This window comes from Patella vulgata, chromosome 1 (genome assembly GCF_932274485.2).
Source record: "Patella vulgata chromosome 1, xgPatVulg1.2, whole genome shotgun sequence".
NCBI classification, from domain to species: domain Eukaryota; kingdom Metazoa; phylum Mollusca; class Gastropoda; family Patellidae; genus Patella; species Patella vulgata.
Genome location: NC_065879.2, coordinates 36,993,941 through 37,015,530, shown reverse-complemented (window position 1 = coordinate 37,015,530; position 21,590 = coordinate 36,993,941). Strand labels below are relative to the sequence as shown.

The following is a 21,590-nucleotide window of genomic DNA, read 5'->3' as shown; positions in this document are numbered from 1 at the left end:
CTTGAAATATAGGTTTATCTCCAAAAGATCTCGGCTGCTTTCAATATTGGCCTGTATCGGATCGAAACTTCATGGATTATGGCCCCTGTTTGTACGAAAAATCACGTTTTTAGCTTGTGGACCCTATAGAGGTCACAATTTTTATCTGATTTTGTTGAAACTTGAAATGTAAGTTTATAACCCAAAGATCTTGGTTCCTTTCGATATTCGCGCATAAAAACCCGTATTATTATATCACTGTTACACCCTAAGGACGAGTGAGTTCGAATTTCGTGAAAATCAGCCCAAAATTGACAGACAAAATGGCCGCCGTTCGTTCTCAAATAGCGTAAGAATATGGTATATCAAGGTTGTCGACCCTATAGAGGTCACAATTTTTATCCGATTTTGTTGAAACTTGAAATGTAAGTTTATAACCCAAAGATTTCAGTTCCTTTCGATATCCGTGCATATCGGACCATAACTTCCTGAATTATGGCCCCTGATTGTACGGAAAAATTGTGTTTTTAGCTTGTGGACCCTATAGAAGTCATAATTTTTATCTGATTTTAAAAACCGTATTATTATATCACCGTTACACCCTAAGGATGACTGAGTTCGAATTTCGTGAAAATCGGCCCAAAATTGAGTTGACAGACAAAATGGCCGCCGTTCGTCCTCAAATAGCGTAAAAATATGGTATATCAAGGTTGTGGACCCTGATTTTGTTGAAACTTGAAATGTAAGTTTATAACCCAAGGATCTCGGTTCCTTTCGATATTCGCGCATATCGGACCGTAACTTCCTGAATTATGGCCCCTGATTGTATGAAAAATTGCGTTTTTAGCTTGTGGACCCTATAGAGGTCATAATTTTTATCCGATTTAAAAAACCGTATTATTATATCACTGTTACACCTTAAGGACGACTGAATTCGAATTTCGTAAAAATCAACCCAATATTGACAGACAAAATGTCCGCTGTTCGTTCTCAAATAGCGTAAAAATATGGTATATCAAGGTTGTGGAACCTATAGAGGTCACAATTTTTATCTGATTTTGTTGAAACTTGAAATGTAAGTTTATAACACAAAGATCTCAGTTCCTTTCGATATTCGCGCATATTGAATTGTAATTTCCTGAATTATGGCCCTTGATAGTAGGAAAAATCACTTTCTTGTTATCTTGTTCTCAATCCATCTCTCGAAAATGTGGGCGTATCCTGCCTGGCAGCCGCTGGTCTTAATTACACAGAAACAACAGTTTTGTTTATATTTTGTAGAGCGAGTTCAGATGATTGTTCGAGGTTTTAACAATGACTGGAAGAGAGCTTTAGAGTTAATCAATCAAGATGTTATGAGAGCATTTACTAACTTTAAAAATGGAACCCAAATTTTACAGGTAGGGCTGTTGGTAGTGACCATTCTATATGTATATTTCAATTTGCAATGGTAATAATATTGTCTAGGTTATGGCGACTAAAGTTTGTTACAGTATAGGATGTATATAAAATATCTACAAGTCTATGATCTAATGATCATTGGTAGATGGTGCCTGCAGAATGTAAGCACACTGTAGAATGAAAAAAAGTAAGAGTTATTTAAAATGGATAGGTTGGGAGGTTGTGTGGCCTACCTGGTTATTATGTATAGGACATATAAGAAATACCTCCAGTCCTATAATCTAATCATTATCAGCAGATGTGGCATGCAGAATATGGACACAATGTAGAATGGAGAGGTTGGGTGGTCTTGAGGGCTTAGATCATAAGGTCTATCACTGGGTCAAATGATGTGATTTAGAACCCACATTTGTTTGTGACAAGGAGTAAAGTCAGCTGCCTAACATTGTGGGTATTACCCGGTTCCTCTGATTTCCTCCACTGCTAAAGACCCATATACACAAGTGAATTATTGAAATAAAATTGTACCGTATGTTAGTCCCGTATTTTTTTGTATAATTTCAGGGAGCATTAACACAGCTAATACAGTACTATCACAGATTTCAGAAAGTTTTATCACAAGGACCATTTAGAAATCTACAAATTAGAAATGAACTCATAAATATTCATCATGTTATGGTGGAGGTTAAAAAATATAAACCATCATTTTGAGAAATATATCATGAACAATATACATTTCTTCAACTATATTCCACGGACTAAGTGAACTTATTCCAGATTCAGAATGATCTTTGGTTGTTTGTGGCAACTTGAAGATGTGATTTGTGATCAAATTCAAAATGAAACTCATTTAGACAACAGATACATGTATCTTACAAGTATACAAAAAATTCACATTGTTAATATAATATATAAATATAATTATGTATATATTGATCTCATTGTATAGTCATGTATTATATGTATATTTAATTGCTATTATGTATATTTGGTTTTCTGATGGGCACAGTATGTATGAATTCTAACCTCTTTATCAGTGTAACAATTGTTTTGAGTTTTTGTTTAATATTTCAGGATTGTTAAAGTGACATTATTTAGTTGTTATAAGGATTTTTTGTTTCAGTGAAAAATATATGAACTAAGCTGAAAAAATTTCATTCCAAATGCAATTTTTCATATGAGAATGAACTAAGAATAATAATTGTTTCCCCTGATTGCATAATGGATGAATGTAGTATTCAAAATGCAATTTTTCATATGAGAATGAACTAAGAATAATAATTGTTTCCCCTGATTGCATGATGGATGAATGTAGTACAATTATTGATAGCAGTTCTATCGCATTTTGCATGGCAATTTCTGTTGACTTTTTGATCTGGAATCAAAGAAAAGTGTTTAAATTTACATTTTCTGCAGGTTTTGGTGAATATTCATGATTTGAGGCGGAAGAATCATAATGCTATCAGACATGAGTTAGGGTGGTCACCAATGATAATGCTGTCACTGCCTAGAGATTCTTTTGACCAGGCCTAGGAAAAAATCGAAATGGTCAACCCCCTTCAGTATTTTTATAAGATGATTGTGACATGTTTGAACTCTTTGTAGTTATGAAAATTAAGATCATCGAAAGTTTCATAAAATTATTATAGGGCAAGAAATGTCATCGATTTAATATTAAAGTCAATGTGGAGAGAATTCCTAGTCAAGGAGTTATTTCCCTTAAATCATTTAGACAAAACCTGAACTTGGCTGTAGCCTTGTATTCATTTTATTTAAAATTGAAAGACTTTATTATTAAGACATTTGATTTATGTCTGATCAAAAGAAATTATTATGCTGTCGTCAAAGGCCCAGAGTGGTCTTTTCTTAAACATGTCTTCAGATGTTCAATGAGTGACAAACTAAATACATCAAATGAAAATAACATCTAGTTTTAAATATATATTCTCGTAACACAACTAGACCTCTTGATTTGATTTCAAAATAAAGTTATCGATTTTATTGGATTTTATATATTATATGTGATTCGAAAGTTGCTTATTTAAACATACATTATGGGAGATTAGATAAAGAGTTGACTGCTCTCGCTATAATAGTTACAAAATATATAACGTAAATAGAAGATGTTGAAAATTTCAGTCAAATTGCTTCACTATGAACCAAGATATTAGCTTTTGAATCATAAGCCTATCCCCGATCATTACTAAAGTTGGTACGATAAAAAACATAGTCTCGATTTAAGCATTGAGCAGAAGATCAGATTCAAATCCAGTGAAAATCTGACGCATAAGATGACATTGAGAGTTGATTATGGTTTGGATAAGTTAATTAATGTCTAATTAATAGTTTAAATAACATTTCAGGCCTAAAGAAAGATCTGCAATGGGCAGATTTAGCTCTTGCATAATGTATGTTTAATAAACGTTTTACTCCTGGAGTAGCCTACATGTCCATTTAGTTGAATCCAAAATTCAAAGCAATATCATTGTTTCATTTGGTTGTGTGTCTTAAATGAGGATATCTGCAAGGCATGTTTTACTTTTTTCTAGAAAGCCTAATAAATTTTGTTATATCCTTTATTTCTGTTGAATAATGCTCTTGTATGGAATAAGAACTTATATATTTACTTTATAAATCATCATATTATTTATTAATAATAAAAGTTTACATTTGATCTTATTTCTTTCTTCTTTCATTTAAGAATAAAATTTGAATAACTGAGTTTTGGTATACAGGTTATGTTGTCCATATGGGGGTTTAATGCCCTACTGTTCTGCACCGACTGGGCTAATGAAGTCAGGAATATGTCAAACTGTGTGATATGAAGGAAATTTTGCATGGACAAAGGGAGACCATGCCGAGAAATGCTGATGAACTTTCTTGGCCAACATCAGGATTGAACACAGTAACGCTAAGATAGCAAGCCAATGCTTTACCGAGCCACTTTCCATATAGGATTTCAACTTGCAGGTAGTAATGAAAAAGCATGCAAGTCTGAGACATTGTGTAAATTTAAGACTAACATTGATATACATGTAGTGGTGTATATTTGCAACCTCTGTGCTCAGTATGTAAGGCACTGGCTCCCTAACCAAGTGTTTGGGGTTTGATCCTAGTGTTGGTTTCTGCAGGTCATAGGTGCAGGAAGGAGGAAAAAAACAGGTCCTATGTACATCACATTGGTGTGCACGTAAAAGAACAGTTGACAGTTGGAATTTCCTTGCTGCAAGTCCAGGCAAATGACTTTGTTCATTAGTCCGGTTGGTGCAGTAAAGTAGGATGTTAAACCCCCATTTCATTCATTTCAATAATGTCTCCGTGAAATAAAATTCTGTATCCTTTGGAAACAATTCTGAATCTGAATCTAAATGAATAGTCGTAGATGCCAATTACTGGCTTTAAAATTTGTAATATGAAAAAATCATGATACAGACGTATAAAAAGATTGGTGCATTATTTTTTAAATATTTGTACAAAGTGCTTTAAATTATATAACTCCCTTTTCCTGTGTTACTGATTCGATTATCATGCCGAAATACTATTAGTAATACTCATACCTGGCCACGCCCATTAAGGGGAGATAATTTTATAGCAGTTACGTGACCTACTTTAAAAGTTCAACATGGCGCACGGTGAAACCTTTAAGTACAACTATGCGATTATATGCCGCATACCTCAAACTTTTCAGTACAAAGCTCTCCGGACAAAAACAGGAAAACCTATAGATATAGATAGGGCGAGGAAGGAGTACGATGATTTACGCGATATTCTAAAGAATTGTGATGTAAATGTGATTGAACTGCAAGAGGACGAAAACTATCCAGACTGCTGTTTCATTGAAGACTGTGCAGTTTGTATCGGGGGTACAGCTTTAATTGCCAGGCCAGGTCACACAACCAGGCAAGGAGAGGTGAGAAATATATTATTGATTGCTAAAAACATAGCACATTTGTTAAAGTTACTGAAACGTATCTAAGATTTCAAGAAATTAAATTTATTACATCGACAGATCCATTTTCGATTATGCAGGTATTGACATTCCGATGTACACTGGCCAATGCTATAGCGTGGGTATATTTCTTTTTATAAAAGGCCACACCAAATTTGAAAATCACTGACAAAAAAAGCAAAAACAAGATTAATGTAATGTTGACATATTTTAGGTTGGAGAAATAAGAAAGGTATTAAAGAATGACTTAAAATTAAATGTCCAAGAAATAAAAGATGCAAAAGCAACATTAGATGGGGGAGATGTTTTATTCACAGGTGAGTAATGGATAGAAAGAACATCCTGTATATTAGGGTTAGTTAATATTTTGTGTGGAAAATTTAGTTTTAAATATTCTTGTAAACATGAGTCAATGATGGCATATACCATGTATTGACTGGCAAATGTATACAATTTTACTAACATATACCTGTTTTAATACACCCATGTATAGGCCTTCGTGATATAACTATGTTTAATTTTCTCATGGATTAAGTTATTTATAATCACCAGTAAGCTGTGAAATACAAAAATATAAATTTAATAGGGCTTATTTTGACATCTTGTGTGAAAATATTTTTAACCTAGTTATATCTGGTAATTATTTGAATACAATGTTTGATTTTCCCAGGAGTTTGGCTGTTATTACCAGTTAATGATTATTATAATACTACACACCCAGTAAAGGTTGGGAAAAACCTAGCTAGAATTATGTTGAAAAGTGCTCTACTATTGAGCATTGTTGAATATTCTTCTACAATGTGTACAATGTGTATCTGTAGTTCTTGGGTTTCAAATTTTATGTTTACACATTAATAATATTTTTTAAAAATGAGTCCTGTTTTCAAATAAATATGAAAGCCAGACACACTTATACTGTTAGTCACAAAATTGAATCCAATAGAAATTACACTTATCCACATACTAGTACTAAAAAAAATGTTGCCTATATAAATGTCATTGTGACACTGACATTAATTTATAACCTATAATAAATTATTAAAAGTTTACAAAAGAATACACATGTAATTGAAATGAAGTAACAATTAAACAATTTGACACAATAAGCACATCTTTATTTAAAATATGAATTATAACTTGTTGAGTTATATTTGTCCTGGTTGTGACATGTTTCTTTGATACATGTACATGTATGATCTGTTCAGGAAATAGACAAGATGGCTTACAATAAAAAAAAATACCTAAAGATAAGGCTTGTCCTTTATGAGTCACCACTGATGTCCAGGCACGTGTTTTACAAAGCAATATGTACATGTACTTGAATATTACTTTTACTAAAAATTATCCACTGTACACCCCGGTACATATTTTCAATTTGGTATCATGGCATTCTTAAAAGAAATTGAGATTTTCCTAATTATCTTTTTTTTCTAAATTCGTCTGCTCACTTTTTACATATGTGTACATATACATGTATATTTTTTTAAGAATGAGAGTCCATTATCTCAGGTAAAGTTATTGGTCATTAGGTAAAATAAAGCATTGTAGCTTTTACTCGTCTTATTATTATCAAGAGTTAAGTCATAATATCCATTGCTTAGATTATTACGATAAATAAGTCTATGCTATGAGAACATTTCCTGATAATTACTTCTAGAGTTGTTGTTACCAATGATTTTATGTTGTAGAGTCTTGTCGAGCTAGCAATTTTTTTTCAGTATAAAGATTGTGCTTGTTGCAAATATTTATCAACAGCACAATGATGCCACAACTTCAATAATAGTCACATCAGACAAATTAGCTATTAGGCACATGTTTTGTTGTCTGGCAACCCATCTTTTGCTAATTAGTCAAAATTGTGCTACATACACTACAGGTACCATACTTTAACAACCTTCATGTCTCGGCACCTAGTTAATGGGACCAACTATTTGTACAAAAAACAAATAAAGTTAATATACATATAGATACATACTTTTACAAATGTAATTGGAAACAGCATGTTTTAGGTTTATCTATCGATTTTGTAAGCATTAATGAAAAATCAATGGTTAAGGTATATGATAAATGTAGTTTTGCTCCGTATTCAATATAATAATAATAATAATAATGAATATTTATATTTTGCTATCGATTTAAGGTTCTACAACGAAATAGTAATGAAATGTACTAAAATATTACCTCTTGCCAAAGGTAACAACAAAAGATTTAATTACTGGCAGTACAACTACAAACTTGACACCAATTCTCTCAGCCAGGTTTCAAAAATAATATTGCATGGATAATCGTTGATATATTTACACAACTTTGAAAATAATTGAAAAATGTTGTTTTTAATCAGAGTGGGGAAACACCAATTATACATGTATATTTGAGTTTTGCTATTATTTGACTTTAATACATGTATACATGTACTATCAATCTGTTCTTTAGTCAATTCAACACCAAAATTACAACAATGGTGTATTGTGCAGTTTTAGAATATATTTATTATAAATATCCTGAGTCATAAACAAATTGAAAATAATGAGAAAGGCTCCAAATATGTCTTATGTGAAATGGAAGAAATTAAAGGTATTCACATTTGTCGATTTCCCTGTTTTGATTGTCTAAAAGTGGGTTACAACCAATTTCTAAGGAATTTTAAAATTTGAGTGAACTAAATTGGTTCTGAACTTCCCACGAAAAATACAAAACTGACTCACAATTTTGGAGATTAACGAGTATTTGAAACCATGACACATTCTAAAACACCTCATCTGCATAGATTTTTGCATCCCAGCCTTTGATGTTACAAGCATGTAGATGAGATGGCAACTTTTAAAAAGTTATAAGATTTTACGGTTTTCCCGCTTCTTTTGTTTATTTCTCTGTTACTTATATGTCAGACTTGCAACTACAAGTACGGTATATTCTTTTGCTATATAATGGTAGTAATATCGCTACATGTACATATGATAAAATGGAAAAACAACACATATTAGTTTTGGTTGCATTAATAGCATCATTGGAAAATATTAAAAGTCTGCATTACATGTAAATGCTGGGATACAAGGATTTAAAAAAATTATTGAAGCTTCTGTACTACATATGTATAATATATTTTTAATGCCACAATATTGATAGAAATTGTAGATTTCTCTTTTGTACATGTATGTAAATTTTCTGTCATGCTTAATCCTTGAATATCTTTTTAAGACATGTAACTCACTATGTACATGTATGTGCATTTCTGTGGTCATAATTTAATTGTACAACCACTTGGTCATGACAAACAGATTTTAAGTCAGTAAATAGCGATTCTATAATTTCTGATATCAAAAGTAGAAGAATAATGCAGGCAATTTGGTATTTGTATATGTACCTAATGGGTTAAAGAGACAGCAGCATACAGTACTTTAACAAGGAAATTGAAATATGGTTTCTCAAGTAGCCTACATCATTTATACATGTATGTAGTGGACCTTTAAACATAGCTTTACAAATGATTATATATAAAAGTACTGTTATTAGATTATATGCTATTAATCATATCTGGTTATATTTATTACATAGTATTATGTATCATCTCCAACAATACATAATCGTTATTATCATGCTATTTTCAAATATATCATACATGTACAAAATATCTTCCATTTCCACAATCTCACACATTTAGAGTTCACCACTGGAGTACTGGAACATGTTCTTATCAAGAGGTTTTTAAAATTTGGGAGCCACGGTGGTTAAGTGGGTTAGACCGAACACTGGCTTGTTATTCTGGAGGCCGTGTGTTCGATCCCTGCATTGGCCGAGAAAGTTCATTGTGATTTTCCGATGTGGTTTCCGCTTTTCAGTGGTGCAGTAAGGCGGGCCTGACAAGGACAAACCGATGTCCCGTGTATACATTGGCATGCATGCAAAAGATCCCTTGGCAGTAGGAATTCATATTGGATATAAGAGTAGGCCATAGTCCTGCTGTCAAGGCAAAATTTCCATTTTAGCACACTGTGGCGTATGCCTGTCATCATTAACCCAGTTGGAGCAGAACAGTATAACGTTAAAACCCATTTCACTTCATTTCATTTCTTTTAGAATTGAATCTGGTCTTATTTTCTTTCTATAAAATTTAAATTTCTACATCACTCAGTTAAAAAAGAATTATCGCTTTCACTCAGGCACTGAATCTTAATTTATTTTATAATAAACTTGGTGTAGAGGTTCATGCTGAGTTCGAGGATGAGCTTATATTATTATGCTTAGGCTGAGCAGAGATAAGCAAATAGATTTGTTGATTCTTTGGAACATGATATCTTTGGTCCTAATTGAGTGAAAGTGATGAAACTTGCTGTAATTTCCTTGCTGTAATTTCCTTTTATCAATACCTTGACTAATTTCGATGATGAGTAATATTCTGGTTAGGCTTGATTTGTTAACGCTTTGGAACATGATAACTCGAATTCTAACCATGGGATACAACGTGGGGTATATTTTTATTACATAAATACCTTTACTAAGTAGCTTGATAAGAACTTTGATTGATTCATGCTTTCTAAGAAGATAAATGTGTAGGTAGTTGATGAGCATTATCTATTTATTTTAGGATTGAGACAGGAAACATCAGCCTCACTCTTCTATTTCAGAGTTTATATTTTTGTCCCCCGCCTTTCGAAGAAAGCAGGGGACTATTAAAATGGGTTCGTCCGTCTGTCTGTCCGTCTGTCTGTCCGTCTGTCCGTCTGTCTGTCCGTCTGTCCGTCCGTCTGTCTGTCCGTCACACTTTTTGGGACACAATAACTCTCTTCCTAATTGAGCTAGAATGTTCAAACTTGGTGTATGTGTTTATTAGGTCAATGCCTTGATGGAGTTCGAAGATGAGCATTTTCCGCTTAGGGTAAGCAGAGATAAGCAATTTGATTGGTTGATGCTTTGGGACACGATAACTCTCTTCCTAATTGGGCTAGAATGTTCAAACTTGGTGTATGTGTTGATTAGGTCAATGCCTTGATGGAGTTCGAAGATGAGCATTTTCCGCTTAGGGTAAGCAGAGATAAGCAATTTGATTGGTTGATGCTTTGGGACACGATAACTTTTAATTGAGCTAGAATGTTCAAACTTGGTGTATGTGTTTATTAGGTCAATGCCTTGATGGAGTTCGAAGATGAGCATTTTCCGCTTAGGGTAAGCAGAGATAAGCAATTTGATTGGTTGATACTTTGGGGCACGATAACTCTCTTCCTAATTGAGCTAGAATGTTCAAACTTGGTGTATGTGTTGATTAGGTCAATGCCTTGATGGAGTTCGAAGATGAGCATTTTCCGCTTAGGGTAAGCAGAGATAAGCAATTTGATTGGTTGATGCTTTGGGACACGATAACTTTAGTTCTAATTAAGTGAGATTGATGAAACTTGGTGTATAGTTTCATTACAGTAATACCTTGACTAAGTTTGATAATGAGCATTTTCTGCTCAGGGTAAGCAGCAATTTGATTGGTTGATACTTTGGGGCACGATAACTCTCTTCCTAATTGAGCTAGAATGTTCAAACTTGGTGTATGTGTTGATTAGGTCAATGCCTTGATGGAGTTTGAAGATGAGCATTTTCCGCTTAGGGTAAGCAGAGATAAGCAATTTGATTGGTTGATGCTTTGGGACACGATAACTTTAGTTCTAATTAAGTGAGATTGATGAAACTTGGTGTATAGTTTCATTACAGTAATACCTTGACTAAGTTTGATAATGAGCATTTTCTGCTCAGGGTAAGCAGAGCGATACGCAATTTGATTGGTCGAGACTTTGGAAAACAATAACTCTCCTACTTTGATTGTTAGACTATAAGTAAAGATATACTGTTTGATTGTTCAATACTTTGTAAAAGATAATTTGTGATAAATTTATATGTGTCCTCTAATTATTTTCCTTTTCGGCGGGGGACATCAGCCTCACTGTTGGCTTGTTATATCCAGTTTAAACTTCTGTTTCCTTCAGTTACTGATTAATGAATAAAACAAACAAACACCCAGTTTTTGTAATATATACATGTAGCATGTGGTTTTATAGCTTTTGTCATGCATGGTTAGGGTATGATTCAGAGAGGTTACATGGACATGTAGGTGAAAAGCTAAAAGGCCACAACCATATATTTTATAAAAGAGATTTCCCAGGAGAAATAGAAGTAATTATATTAAATAACCCAGTTATTTTGTGCATATGTACAGGTTTATTTTGTATTAATAGTATTTCTCCCAGTAATGTTACAGTATCTCTGTTTACAGTTTATATTGTAAAAGATTATTATACATGTTATGATGGACGTTAGTTTGCTTCAGAAAGGGATATCTCTGACAGTTTATTATTTTGTTATATCCTTACCATTGAATGGTCAACAACAATAAAAACCCTCATACACCCACGAATACTTGTACCTTATAAATAGAAATGAAATGAAATGGGGTTTAACGTCCTACTGTTCTGCTCCGAACTGGGCTAATGAAGACGGGCATACATCATACAGTGTGCTATGAGGGAAATTTTGCCCGGACAGCGGCACTACAGCTTACACTTGTATCGAATTCCAACTGTCAAGGGATCTTTTACATGCACACCAATGTGTACATGGAACCTTGGTTTTTCGTCCAATCTGAACGACTAGACAGCTGTCCTTGTCAGGCCCTCCGTCCTGCATCACTGACAGGGGGGAACCACGCCGGAAAATCTGGATGAACTTTCTCGGCCAATGCAGGGATCATACACACAACCTTCAGGTTAGCGAGCCAGCATCTTACCCACTTACCTTATATATAGCTCACACACCAATGTGTATGGTACATACCTTTACACTAAAATCATAAGTAAGTCGGCTTGAGTGTATGTCCAGTGGAGAATAGCGCAAATGGCCCTTTTCTTGTGACTTTTTGGACAGTCTAAGGGGGCATTGTCCAATTATATTCTAGTTAGCTCCCCCTGCAAATCAGTTATTGGTTTGTTATTATGTATCCTTCTATAGTGAGCTTTGTATTATTACAGGTCAGAATATTTATCACGGTAATTCTTATTTGTTCGCCAAAAAGAATCATTTCTCGCCATAATAATCCAACACTATGTTCCGGTAGAATTTTGCGATTCAAAAACATAAACAAAAGACCACAGACTTTTATGTTTCTGAATTGCAAAATTCCTTTGTTAGATGTGGCGAGAAATGATTACGAAAGGAACTATTGAGTCGGTCTAAATGTTAAGTCAAAGTTTTAAGCTATATATGTAGCTAAAGAAATACCAAGGGTTGTGTATAATGTATGTTGTATATTTACAGGTAAAGAAATATTTGTTGGTATTGGTAAAAGAACAAATGATTTAGGTGCTCAAGCTGTAGCAGAATTTTTTCCTGAATACAATGTGAATCTTATCAAAATTGGTAAATGTGAAACACTTTTACATCTGAAAGATGTTGTTAATATGGCAGGCAGAAATATTGTAGCTGTTGGTTGTGGAAATGATGCTGAGACAAAAGATGCAAATTATATTATGAAGGTTTGAAACTGATTTGTTTACATTGTTTATTACCCATATTATTAAATCTTTGCATTAATTTCAATCTGATTAAAACACAGATCCTATTTCGTTTCGTTTTTTTATAGTTCAAAATTTGATTTTACTTGTCTTCACAACTCTAGGATCTGGAAGAGTTGTTATATAACTCACATTCTGGTTGAAGTGAGGGATTAACTAAGGAAACGGTCTATTACGGCGATTTCTTGGCGTGCAATGCACGTAACTGTGGATAAACCACTAGAAATAGTAGAAACGTCGACACAGATTGATTAATTAATGTCTGACGTCATAGGGTCAAAAGCCGCTCGTACAACCCCTGACGTGACCTTCTACTACAACCGGTCCGATCTTCATGTAGTGTAGGCCATTGAAAGTATAAGTATGAAATATAGATCTGTATTTTAATCAGATTGCATTAATTTTGCCAACCAGAAGAAATCGTGAAAATATGACTACTTTCATTTTTCGTTATTCCATTTTACACAAAGCCATTTGGTTGAAGAACTGTTTACTAGCCAATAAAATATATGGTTAGCATAGCCCAATATATATAAGAAACACATTCTATTTGATGTACATGTAGTCTTGTTTATATTTTATGTTAGCCATTCAATTGGGACTGCTCACTTATTTCGCCGAACATAACTGATCAGAAATTACAGTAAAAACATAAATGATTGAATGAAAATTGGTTTATATACATCCATATTACATTAATATATATTTTCCTACCCGTTTGCGTCCATTTCCAGGTCTCAGAAAATTGAGATTTTGCTCCTTTAACATGTTATATAGATCTGGAGTGATTAATTCTGACTCCTATTTTTACCTGGAATTCAATAGTTGTTGAGAAGTTTGATTAAAGAATAATATTGATACTATTTTCATGGTGCCATTTTATTGTTAACTATATGTACAATAATGTATCTATTTTAGGAAATGCAAAGTTTGGCTGAGTATACATATAGAGTTCTACATCTAGATAATCGAGCTGGTGTTGATATGTTATATATTAATGGTCGTTTAATACATAGAACTCGAGAAGAAATGGGAGAGAAAAATTATGGAGTAAGAAAAATTCATAACTTTACATTCAATTATTTACACATCATATGATTTGACAATGAAAATTTGATGTTATCTCCTGAATTGTAAAGCTTATATTACATCTAATGTATATAATAATATACATTGTCGCCTTGTGGTAACCCTTGGTCTACCAGTTCGGGGAGATCATCCGTGGTGTAGGTGGTCCAAAACCGTTGCTGAAGCCTGGAAGTGATTGGCAGCGGTTTGGGTAGTCTGGGCAGCGTCGAGTCTTCCAAGTGCCTGGTTCCCCTGAGCTGTTGTGAGTCGTGGCAATGATTCAACCGGGTATAGGGGTGCATTTTATAGGGATGGTTCCGGTTAACGGCACGTGCAGCATGAGTTACATGAAAATCATGGAGAACACATTACCATCTCAGAAGTCAGGTTACGTTTTTAAGAACATTTCCTGGGTTCAATTCTGTGTTTGGGAAGGAGCCTTATTGCTCAGGTAAAGTTGGAGATGTGGTCACAAATATACAATAAAAACATTTGGCAAGTTTTATGCAATGCGTCTATTCAGAGTAACATACCAACCTGACGTTTCTTCTGTTGCTTAGTATATAAAAGCATACAGTACATGTATGTCTCTGTTTAAAAAAAGATGATTTTGGAAAGACTTGATAGAGATTGTTTATTGATACACATTATGTGTCAAATTTTGATATGCAGTAATGGCAGGGACTTACACTTTACATGTACTTTAATAATATAAATTAATAAATGAGTGAATGATATTTAAAATGTACAATGGTATGCTGTATGGGTTGCACTATATGCAATATTGAATGTGAATGTACTTTTGGTTATATGTTGTGAATATTTATTTACAGTAAATTAGGAGAAATGAAAGTTCATGTAGATATATATTTGATTGTTGTAAAATAGATGTTGTAGTTTAACAGTTCCTCGTGAATCCATTCCTTAGATGTAAGAATTACATGAGGACATCACTATACCATTGTTGGTGGGCTTGCCATATATACATGTAATTATATTGAAATCGGCTCAGACATGGTATAGTGAGGTCCCAGTGTACACGCTACTTTCGAATGAAATTTCAACAACAGAAATAAACCCATCGGATAACCTAAAGTTTTTAAATAACAATGACCAATATTAAATTCAGAATCTGAGATTTAAGTATACCTGTAGTTTCCATTTTGTAGTTGATCATTAGTAGCAGTGTATTTTATGTTGTCTTTGTGTGTAGATGTTAGGAATCCTGTATTTAATGTTTAGAATCATCCTCTTTTATACCAATAGTCTTTGATCCTACAAATATTAAAGAATGATTTCTTTACATACCAGTATTAAAACTTGATCTCTTCTGAACCTTAACCCATAAATAAAGACCGATTGTTTTGAAGCATTTACTGCATATATGCCTTGTATTGGTGTACCATAATCAGAGAAGGGCAGGTAACTCTTCTGTGACTGATTGTACTAACACCTTCAATCTGACTGGTGCTGTGTAATTTTCTAAATCGATCACATATTTTCCGAAGTTTTATAATGATAATATAATCTGCATTTGATAAGTGTATAATCGCCCCTAGTTTGGTCCATCTACGATTTTTGGTAACGCTCTACTGGTTAGAGGTTTTGATATTTTATTTCAAATATTGTGAGATTGTCGTAAAATAAACCCAACTTTTTGCAATTAGTGGCCCTGTCATTGAAACTTTGTAAAAGACAATAGGTCATACTTTTTTTCATTTGTTTTTCAAAATTGTGGAGATTGTTTACATAATAATAATGAGGAAACTTAACACAATTCAGACTATAACACCATTTATGAGTTGTGTACCACGCAAAACTTGAAAACCGCTCTTCAGAAAACTGCTGGTCGAAGCATATTCATTGCTTAGTAATGCTATGATTATTTATACAGGCAAGTTATTTAACCACAAGCTACATGTAGACTAGACTTTTATTATTGTGGCTTTTTCTCTCAATCAAAATTTCTGAAGGAAGAGACTGTAATGATTGGGGGTAGGGGATTATAACAATAAAGCAGAACTGAATCTTTAACATCGAAAGAAAATGATAGCATGTTACCAGTATAATCAATGATTTTGCCATGTAGAAAACTAGAAAATATGTGATTGATATGTCAATAAAAACAAATTATCATTATGATTATCATTATAGTCTTTACAATCTTACATATTGAATTATTTGCACTGGCCAGTCTAGATTTTAATACAAATTTATAGAAAGTTGTGACTTTCTACATCCACTTTGATTCCCTGCTAGGAGATGGTGCAAACATTTGGCCAAGATCGACATGAAATATCTATATCTGAACTCTCCAAGACAGCTAATAGATTTTCAGCTTTACCACTAATGGTTTTGAAGCTGAAATATTACAAGAATATAACGTCCGCATTATTGTAAATTAGGTATTATATTAGTGTACATGTTTAGCATGTTTGTGTTTTAGGTATGAGGTAATAATAGAACATGGTAGTAATTTTATTTTCATTCTCTTTATAAGAGACTTTAATTCAGTTGAACTTGAGATTATGGTATACCATATTTATATTGGTATAATTGATAAGTGAAGATAATCCCATAATTTTAATTGAATATTTCCTCTCATACCAGTATCAGTATTAACAAAAAACTTTATTTTGTGATTGGTATCCCTATGACATATTTATAAACATAAATTGACTCTTTTTTATGTTTAATGGTTTAAATCCACTCTTTCTGTAAATGATTTTAGATTGCCAAGAAATATTTTCGTTCTCAATTTTGAATTGTATGCCATCCTCTTTATATCTACTGAAAAAATGCATTGCGTAAGATTTAGATAAAGAGCTGACAGTTCTCGCTGTAATAGTTTAAAAATAGATAATGGTTAAGGAGTATATTGAAAATTTCGGTCAAATTGTTTTATTCTGAGTGAAATTTGAAGCTTTGATAAGAATAATGTAGTACGATTTTCAATGCAACATTTTTAATTTAAATGATTAAATGGTAATCGGGTTTCAGTCCATTAAAAATCGCAACCATCTGGGTTGATTATGGCTTGTCATAATGTCGAATTTATATAACGTTTGAGGTCAGAAGAAAGACATGCAATAGGCTGATTTAGTTTTACATGTACATAATGTATCTTTAAGCTAGACTTTAAAATTTGTCAACTACTTATATTAGCCATATACTATATGTTACAAAAATTAGTGGACAGATTATGTGATTGTTTCCTTCAAATCAAAATTGTCATGTTACTTTTACTCCATGATCATATACAGTACTTCTTATTCTTACAAAAACAGCACATATCACATTATAGTTAATATACTGTCTAATACAGATTATTGGATTCAGTTAATTAGTATTAACACCATACACTGTTAACTGCTCATCTATGGAAGTCAGGAGCAAATATTTAATGATTGTTGATTTAATTATACATGTAGAGTTAGTATATTTTTACTGTCCATCATTTGATCTTTTTATAAGCCAAATCCCATGTGGACAATGCATCTAATTCATTTGAGATTAGAGCATTAATAAAACACTTCAAATTCAATACAGTTCATATTCTAAAAGAAACAATTTCATTTGGGTCTACGTGTACTTTTTAAAAAAAATCCCAGGCTATTTGTGATTCTAATTACAAATATCAATCCAGCTTTCTAAATCAAAGTTTTTTCAAATTGCTATTTAATTCTATTTGAAAACTTAAAATTTTTACTCAGATATTCAGTAAAATATATATTTGCTGTTGTATTAGTAGATAATAAAAACCTCAACTGAATTAATGTTTCTTTTAGAACCTGTTGTATTTCTGTACAACTTTTGGTCAGGTTTAATTTTGTGGTATGCACATGTGTTGATTTTCATGGAACGTTTTCAACATTCGGTATTGGTCTTTCTCGTCCCCATTTCAAGGAGGAATTTGGTCATATAAGTTTTACATTGCTCTACCTACAGAATAATAGAAGTATTAGATTGACAAAATCTTAAATGTCATGTCAATGCGGATATGATTATGTAATGTATATGTTTTTAAGAATTTAATCTATTTTTCCACATTTATTGTACAGATATAAGTAGGGGTATTTGAAAATAGGGGGTGGGGGGTGGCCAAACAGTTAACACATGCGCTTTGCTTCATAAGGTCTGTCATTGGGTCAAGCGGCTAGGTTTCAATTCCCTGCTTGTACGTGACAAAGAGTAAGGTTACCTGTCCAACCTCGTAGATTTTCTTCAGGGTTCTCTGGTTTCCTCTCATTGCTAAAGACCCCTATACACAAGCAAATTATTGAAATAAAATAGAACCATATGTTAATCCCAAGATGACCTTGTTTGTGTCACATTTAGGTTAATTCCCATCTAGGCAAGCTTTGCTATGCATAACCTTTTTGATTTTAAAAATCATTTAGAAGCCCTTTTCTTTCCATTGTGTCATGGTCTCTATTTTTATTTACTGAAGATGATTTTTTTTAGTTTAGAATTGTCATTGTGCTTCCTTATTTAAATATTTCTAATTTGTTAATATTATTTACCAGAATTAGTGCTAAATATGAGTTTGCAACAGCTGTAAATATCCACATTCTTTCTAGTAATTATCATATTATTAAAAAAATTGGTACTGTATTTTCTGAAGAAGAAAAAAAGCAGTAAGATATTTGGTTGTAATGTAAATAGTATACACTATTAAAGGGAGGTCCCAGATTCCACAGGGATAGGAAGTTAAAGTAGGTTTAAGTACCTAAATCGAACACTGAAATATAACTGTGAACTTATTTACATTGTACATAACTTCATAATTGCGATGATCACTACAGCAAGTGTATAAAGGTACTTCTTATGAAGGTGTAAAAATAATACTATTACCGGTAAACACTACTTACCAACATAGACCCTTATTTTCTAGAGTTTTGAAAAAAAAACGCTCTTTTTCCGGCGTGCAAAATGACTATGGGTCAGATCTAGTCACGGTCATTTTCCATAGCCCTAGGTCTTTACCGGCATATATGGTCGACATGGAACCCATGGTTCAGGGGATCCCATATGTAACAACTATAGAATATTTATCACAGATAATTGTTTATTGGTTTGAAAGACATCATGTTTATTTACGTAGTACTTGTAACTAGGACATATTTTAATCTGTTACAGAACAGAAATGCATATTAAAATCAATCTGAGTCATGAAAGGTTTTGTTTATTGCATTAATTATTGTTTTATTCAATATATAGCTAAATGACTGATGGTCTTATTTGCTTATTTAACAGGTAATTGATGAAAAGATTCCATATACACGTCATCGAGTCAATCTAAGTGAACTCAGTAAAGCAGATGGATCTATCTCCTCCATGTTACTTCCTATTTACAAGAAGAAAAATCAGATGAATATGCTTTCTGATATCACAGAAGATGACATTGCACCATTTTGCCACAAATAGACACAGAGCTTTTGTTATTAGTTTTGGAGAGATTTTTGGGGATTAGCAATTAGGCTTATATTATTAAGATATATATTATATATATTTTTTTGTAGTTGTTATTAATAGATATATTATAAAGTATTAAGCTTCAGTTTATTAGTGTTATAAATTTTGTGGACCACTCCATTATTGATATCTTGCCAGTATAAATTAAAAACCAAATTTGATGTATCAATAACGATTTTTTCTGTAATTAAACACTTTGCATATGCTATTGTATTTAGTTTATAAGCCTGCTAGATAAAACAGTTAGTGGAAAAAACCTGTTCTCAACTTATTATCTTCATATCCTTTTAGCAATACAAACTACATGTACTTGAATTGCTAGTGTTGTATGTAATTAATATCCTTAATTTTCAAATAATGGTATCTAAATTTTTCTGGAAATACAGATTGTTGTAACCTTTTAGGTATCAAAACTTTTCTGGACATATAGATTCTCGTAACTTTTTTCTACAAATTGTGAAGATATGTCGCATATATTTATGGTATACCCCTATAATATAAAAGTAATAGTCCTGAAGATATAATGATGGTTGGTTTTATGATTGATAACAATTATAATTGTAATTTAATGTTAATTAAATTAATTTAATTCATGTAATATGTAGCTATTTACATGCATCATCTCTTAATGTTGTTTTAATGATATAAGGCATTGATAGTATGTATATGACTGAATTCCTACATGACTGAAGTATAAAATAGGCTTACTTTTAATTATTAGAGGTTTAAATTGACTCCATTTGTAGAAAATTCATCTGTATAAAGTGTCATCAGTATTAACACTGTAAGTCGCTAGTGGAAATATGATTGGTTAACATAAAATTATACTGACCAATCGTATTGGGAATCACCCTTACAGTAATGCTGATGTTCCACTTTTACGAGGAACTGAAAGATCATTTGAAATTAGGACTTGATTGCTGAAATGCTTTAGTAATTATCTTCATGTATGTTAAATGAAATGAAGAAAAATTCAATCTCAAACATGTGTGAAATCTTTATAATTTAAAATAATTACTTTTCTAAACTGAAATCTGTGGTAATTACATTTTTTTTGCTTGTTGATAAAGATCTTTAGAGAAAAAAATTCACCAATCAACTAGTTATAAATAATTTGTCTTTTAAATGTTCACATTTTTTTATACTTTCATTGTAAGATAACATTAATAAGAAACTGATAATCTCTCACTAGTTTTATGTGAAATCTATTATTATTATTTATAATTTGTCTTTTCAAGAGTCTAATTTTAAAGTATGGTGCTTAACCTTGAAATTTTTACTTATTTATATTTTTCTCAAATCATACATCCTTGTGGATCTCAGCAATACAAGTTTTAAGTTAAATCCCACATTGAAACTGTATTATGGAAGTGTTTGTTTAACCTTTAACAGTTTTGTTAAATACATCTTTTAGTTCTTTATTCTTACCTCTTTATAAACCTGATTTGTTGACTAAACCAATCTATGACTTCGAGCATGAAAGGATTGGAATTATAATTTTAGAATATATTGTGGTCTTTTCAAGGTTACATCCTAGTTGATCTTTTCAAGATTACATCCTAGTTGATCTTTTTGATCTTTTCAAGTTTACATCCTAGTTGAAAAGAGCCATTAATACATGTATATTATTCAGATCATTCAGGATATGATCACGGATGTACAGGCCTATTAATAAATGCATAGCTTAAAAATAAGACTCTAAAAAAAACCTGATTATCTTATATATATTGATTTTGGAAACAATACAATTATCAATATCATTTTCTTTAATATTATTAAATTGTTAAAACATCTTTTTCTACATATATCACTGTAATCATGACATTGATAATAAAGCTATATTTCATATTTTACTTGTTTAATCATTCCTGATCATGTGTATAGGACAAGAAGGAGGGCTGTCTGTCTAAAATTCTGGATTCCTTTGCATTCATTACTAAAGAGTGTGAGCAAGAAAAAAATAAGGTATTAAAGATTTACTATATTTTAGTCTCATGGTAATCTAAACCCAACTTATATTTCAGTATTAAGCATTACTAGCTCAGTCTTAAGCATTAATAAGTGCTATGATCCAAACATACAAAGACAGGTTACGGGAAGAGTTGAACACAAACACACTTGCCTTCGGTTCCTAGATGATTAGCTTGACTATGTCTATGATGTACTTT

At 32.3% G+C, this 21,590-nt stretch overlaps 1 protein-coding gene across 1 annotated transcript; it reads left to right on the top strand.

Moving 5' to 3' along the window:
• Window positions 1-4,971: 4,971 nt before the first annotated feature.
• On the top strand, window positions 4,972-21,270 carry LOC126809830 (N(G),N(G)-dimethylarginine dimethylaminohydrolase 1). Its single transcript, XM_050534630.2, has 5 exons — window positions 4,972-5,290; window positions 5,544-5,646; window positions 12,623-12,840; window positions 13,798-13,929; window positions 19,204-21,270. The coding sequence occupies exons 1-5, from the start codon at window positions 5,003-5,005 to the stop codon at window positions 19,372-19,374; spliced, it is 912 nt and encodes a 303-aa protein (XP_050390587.1). The 5' UTR covers window positions 4,972-5,002; the 3' UTR covers window positions 19,375-21,270.
• The last annotated feature ends 320 nt before the right edge of the window (window positions 21,271-21,590 follow it).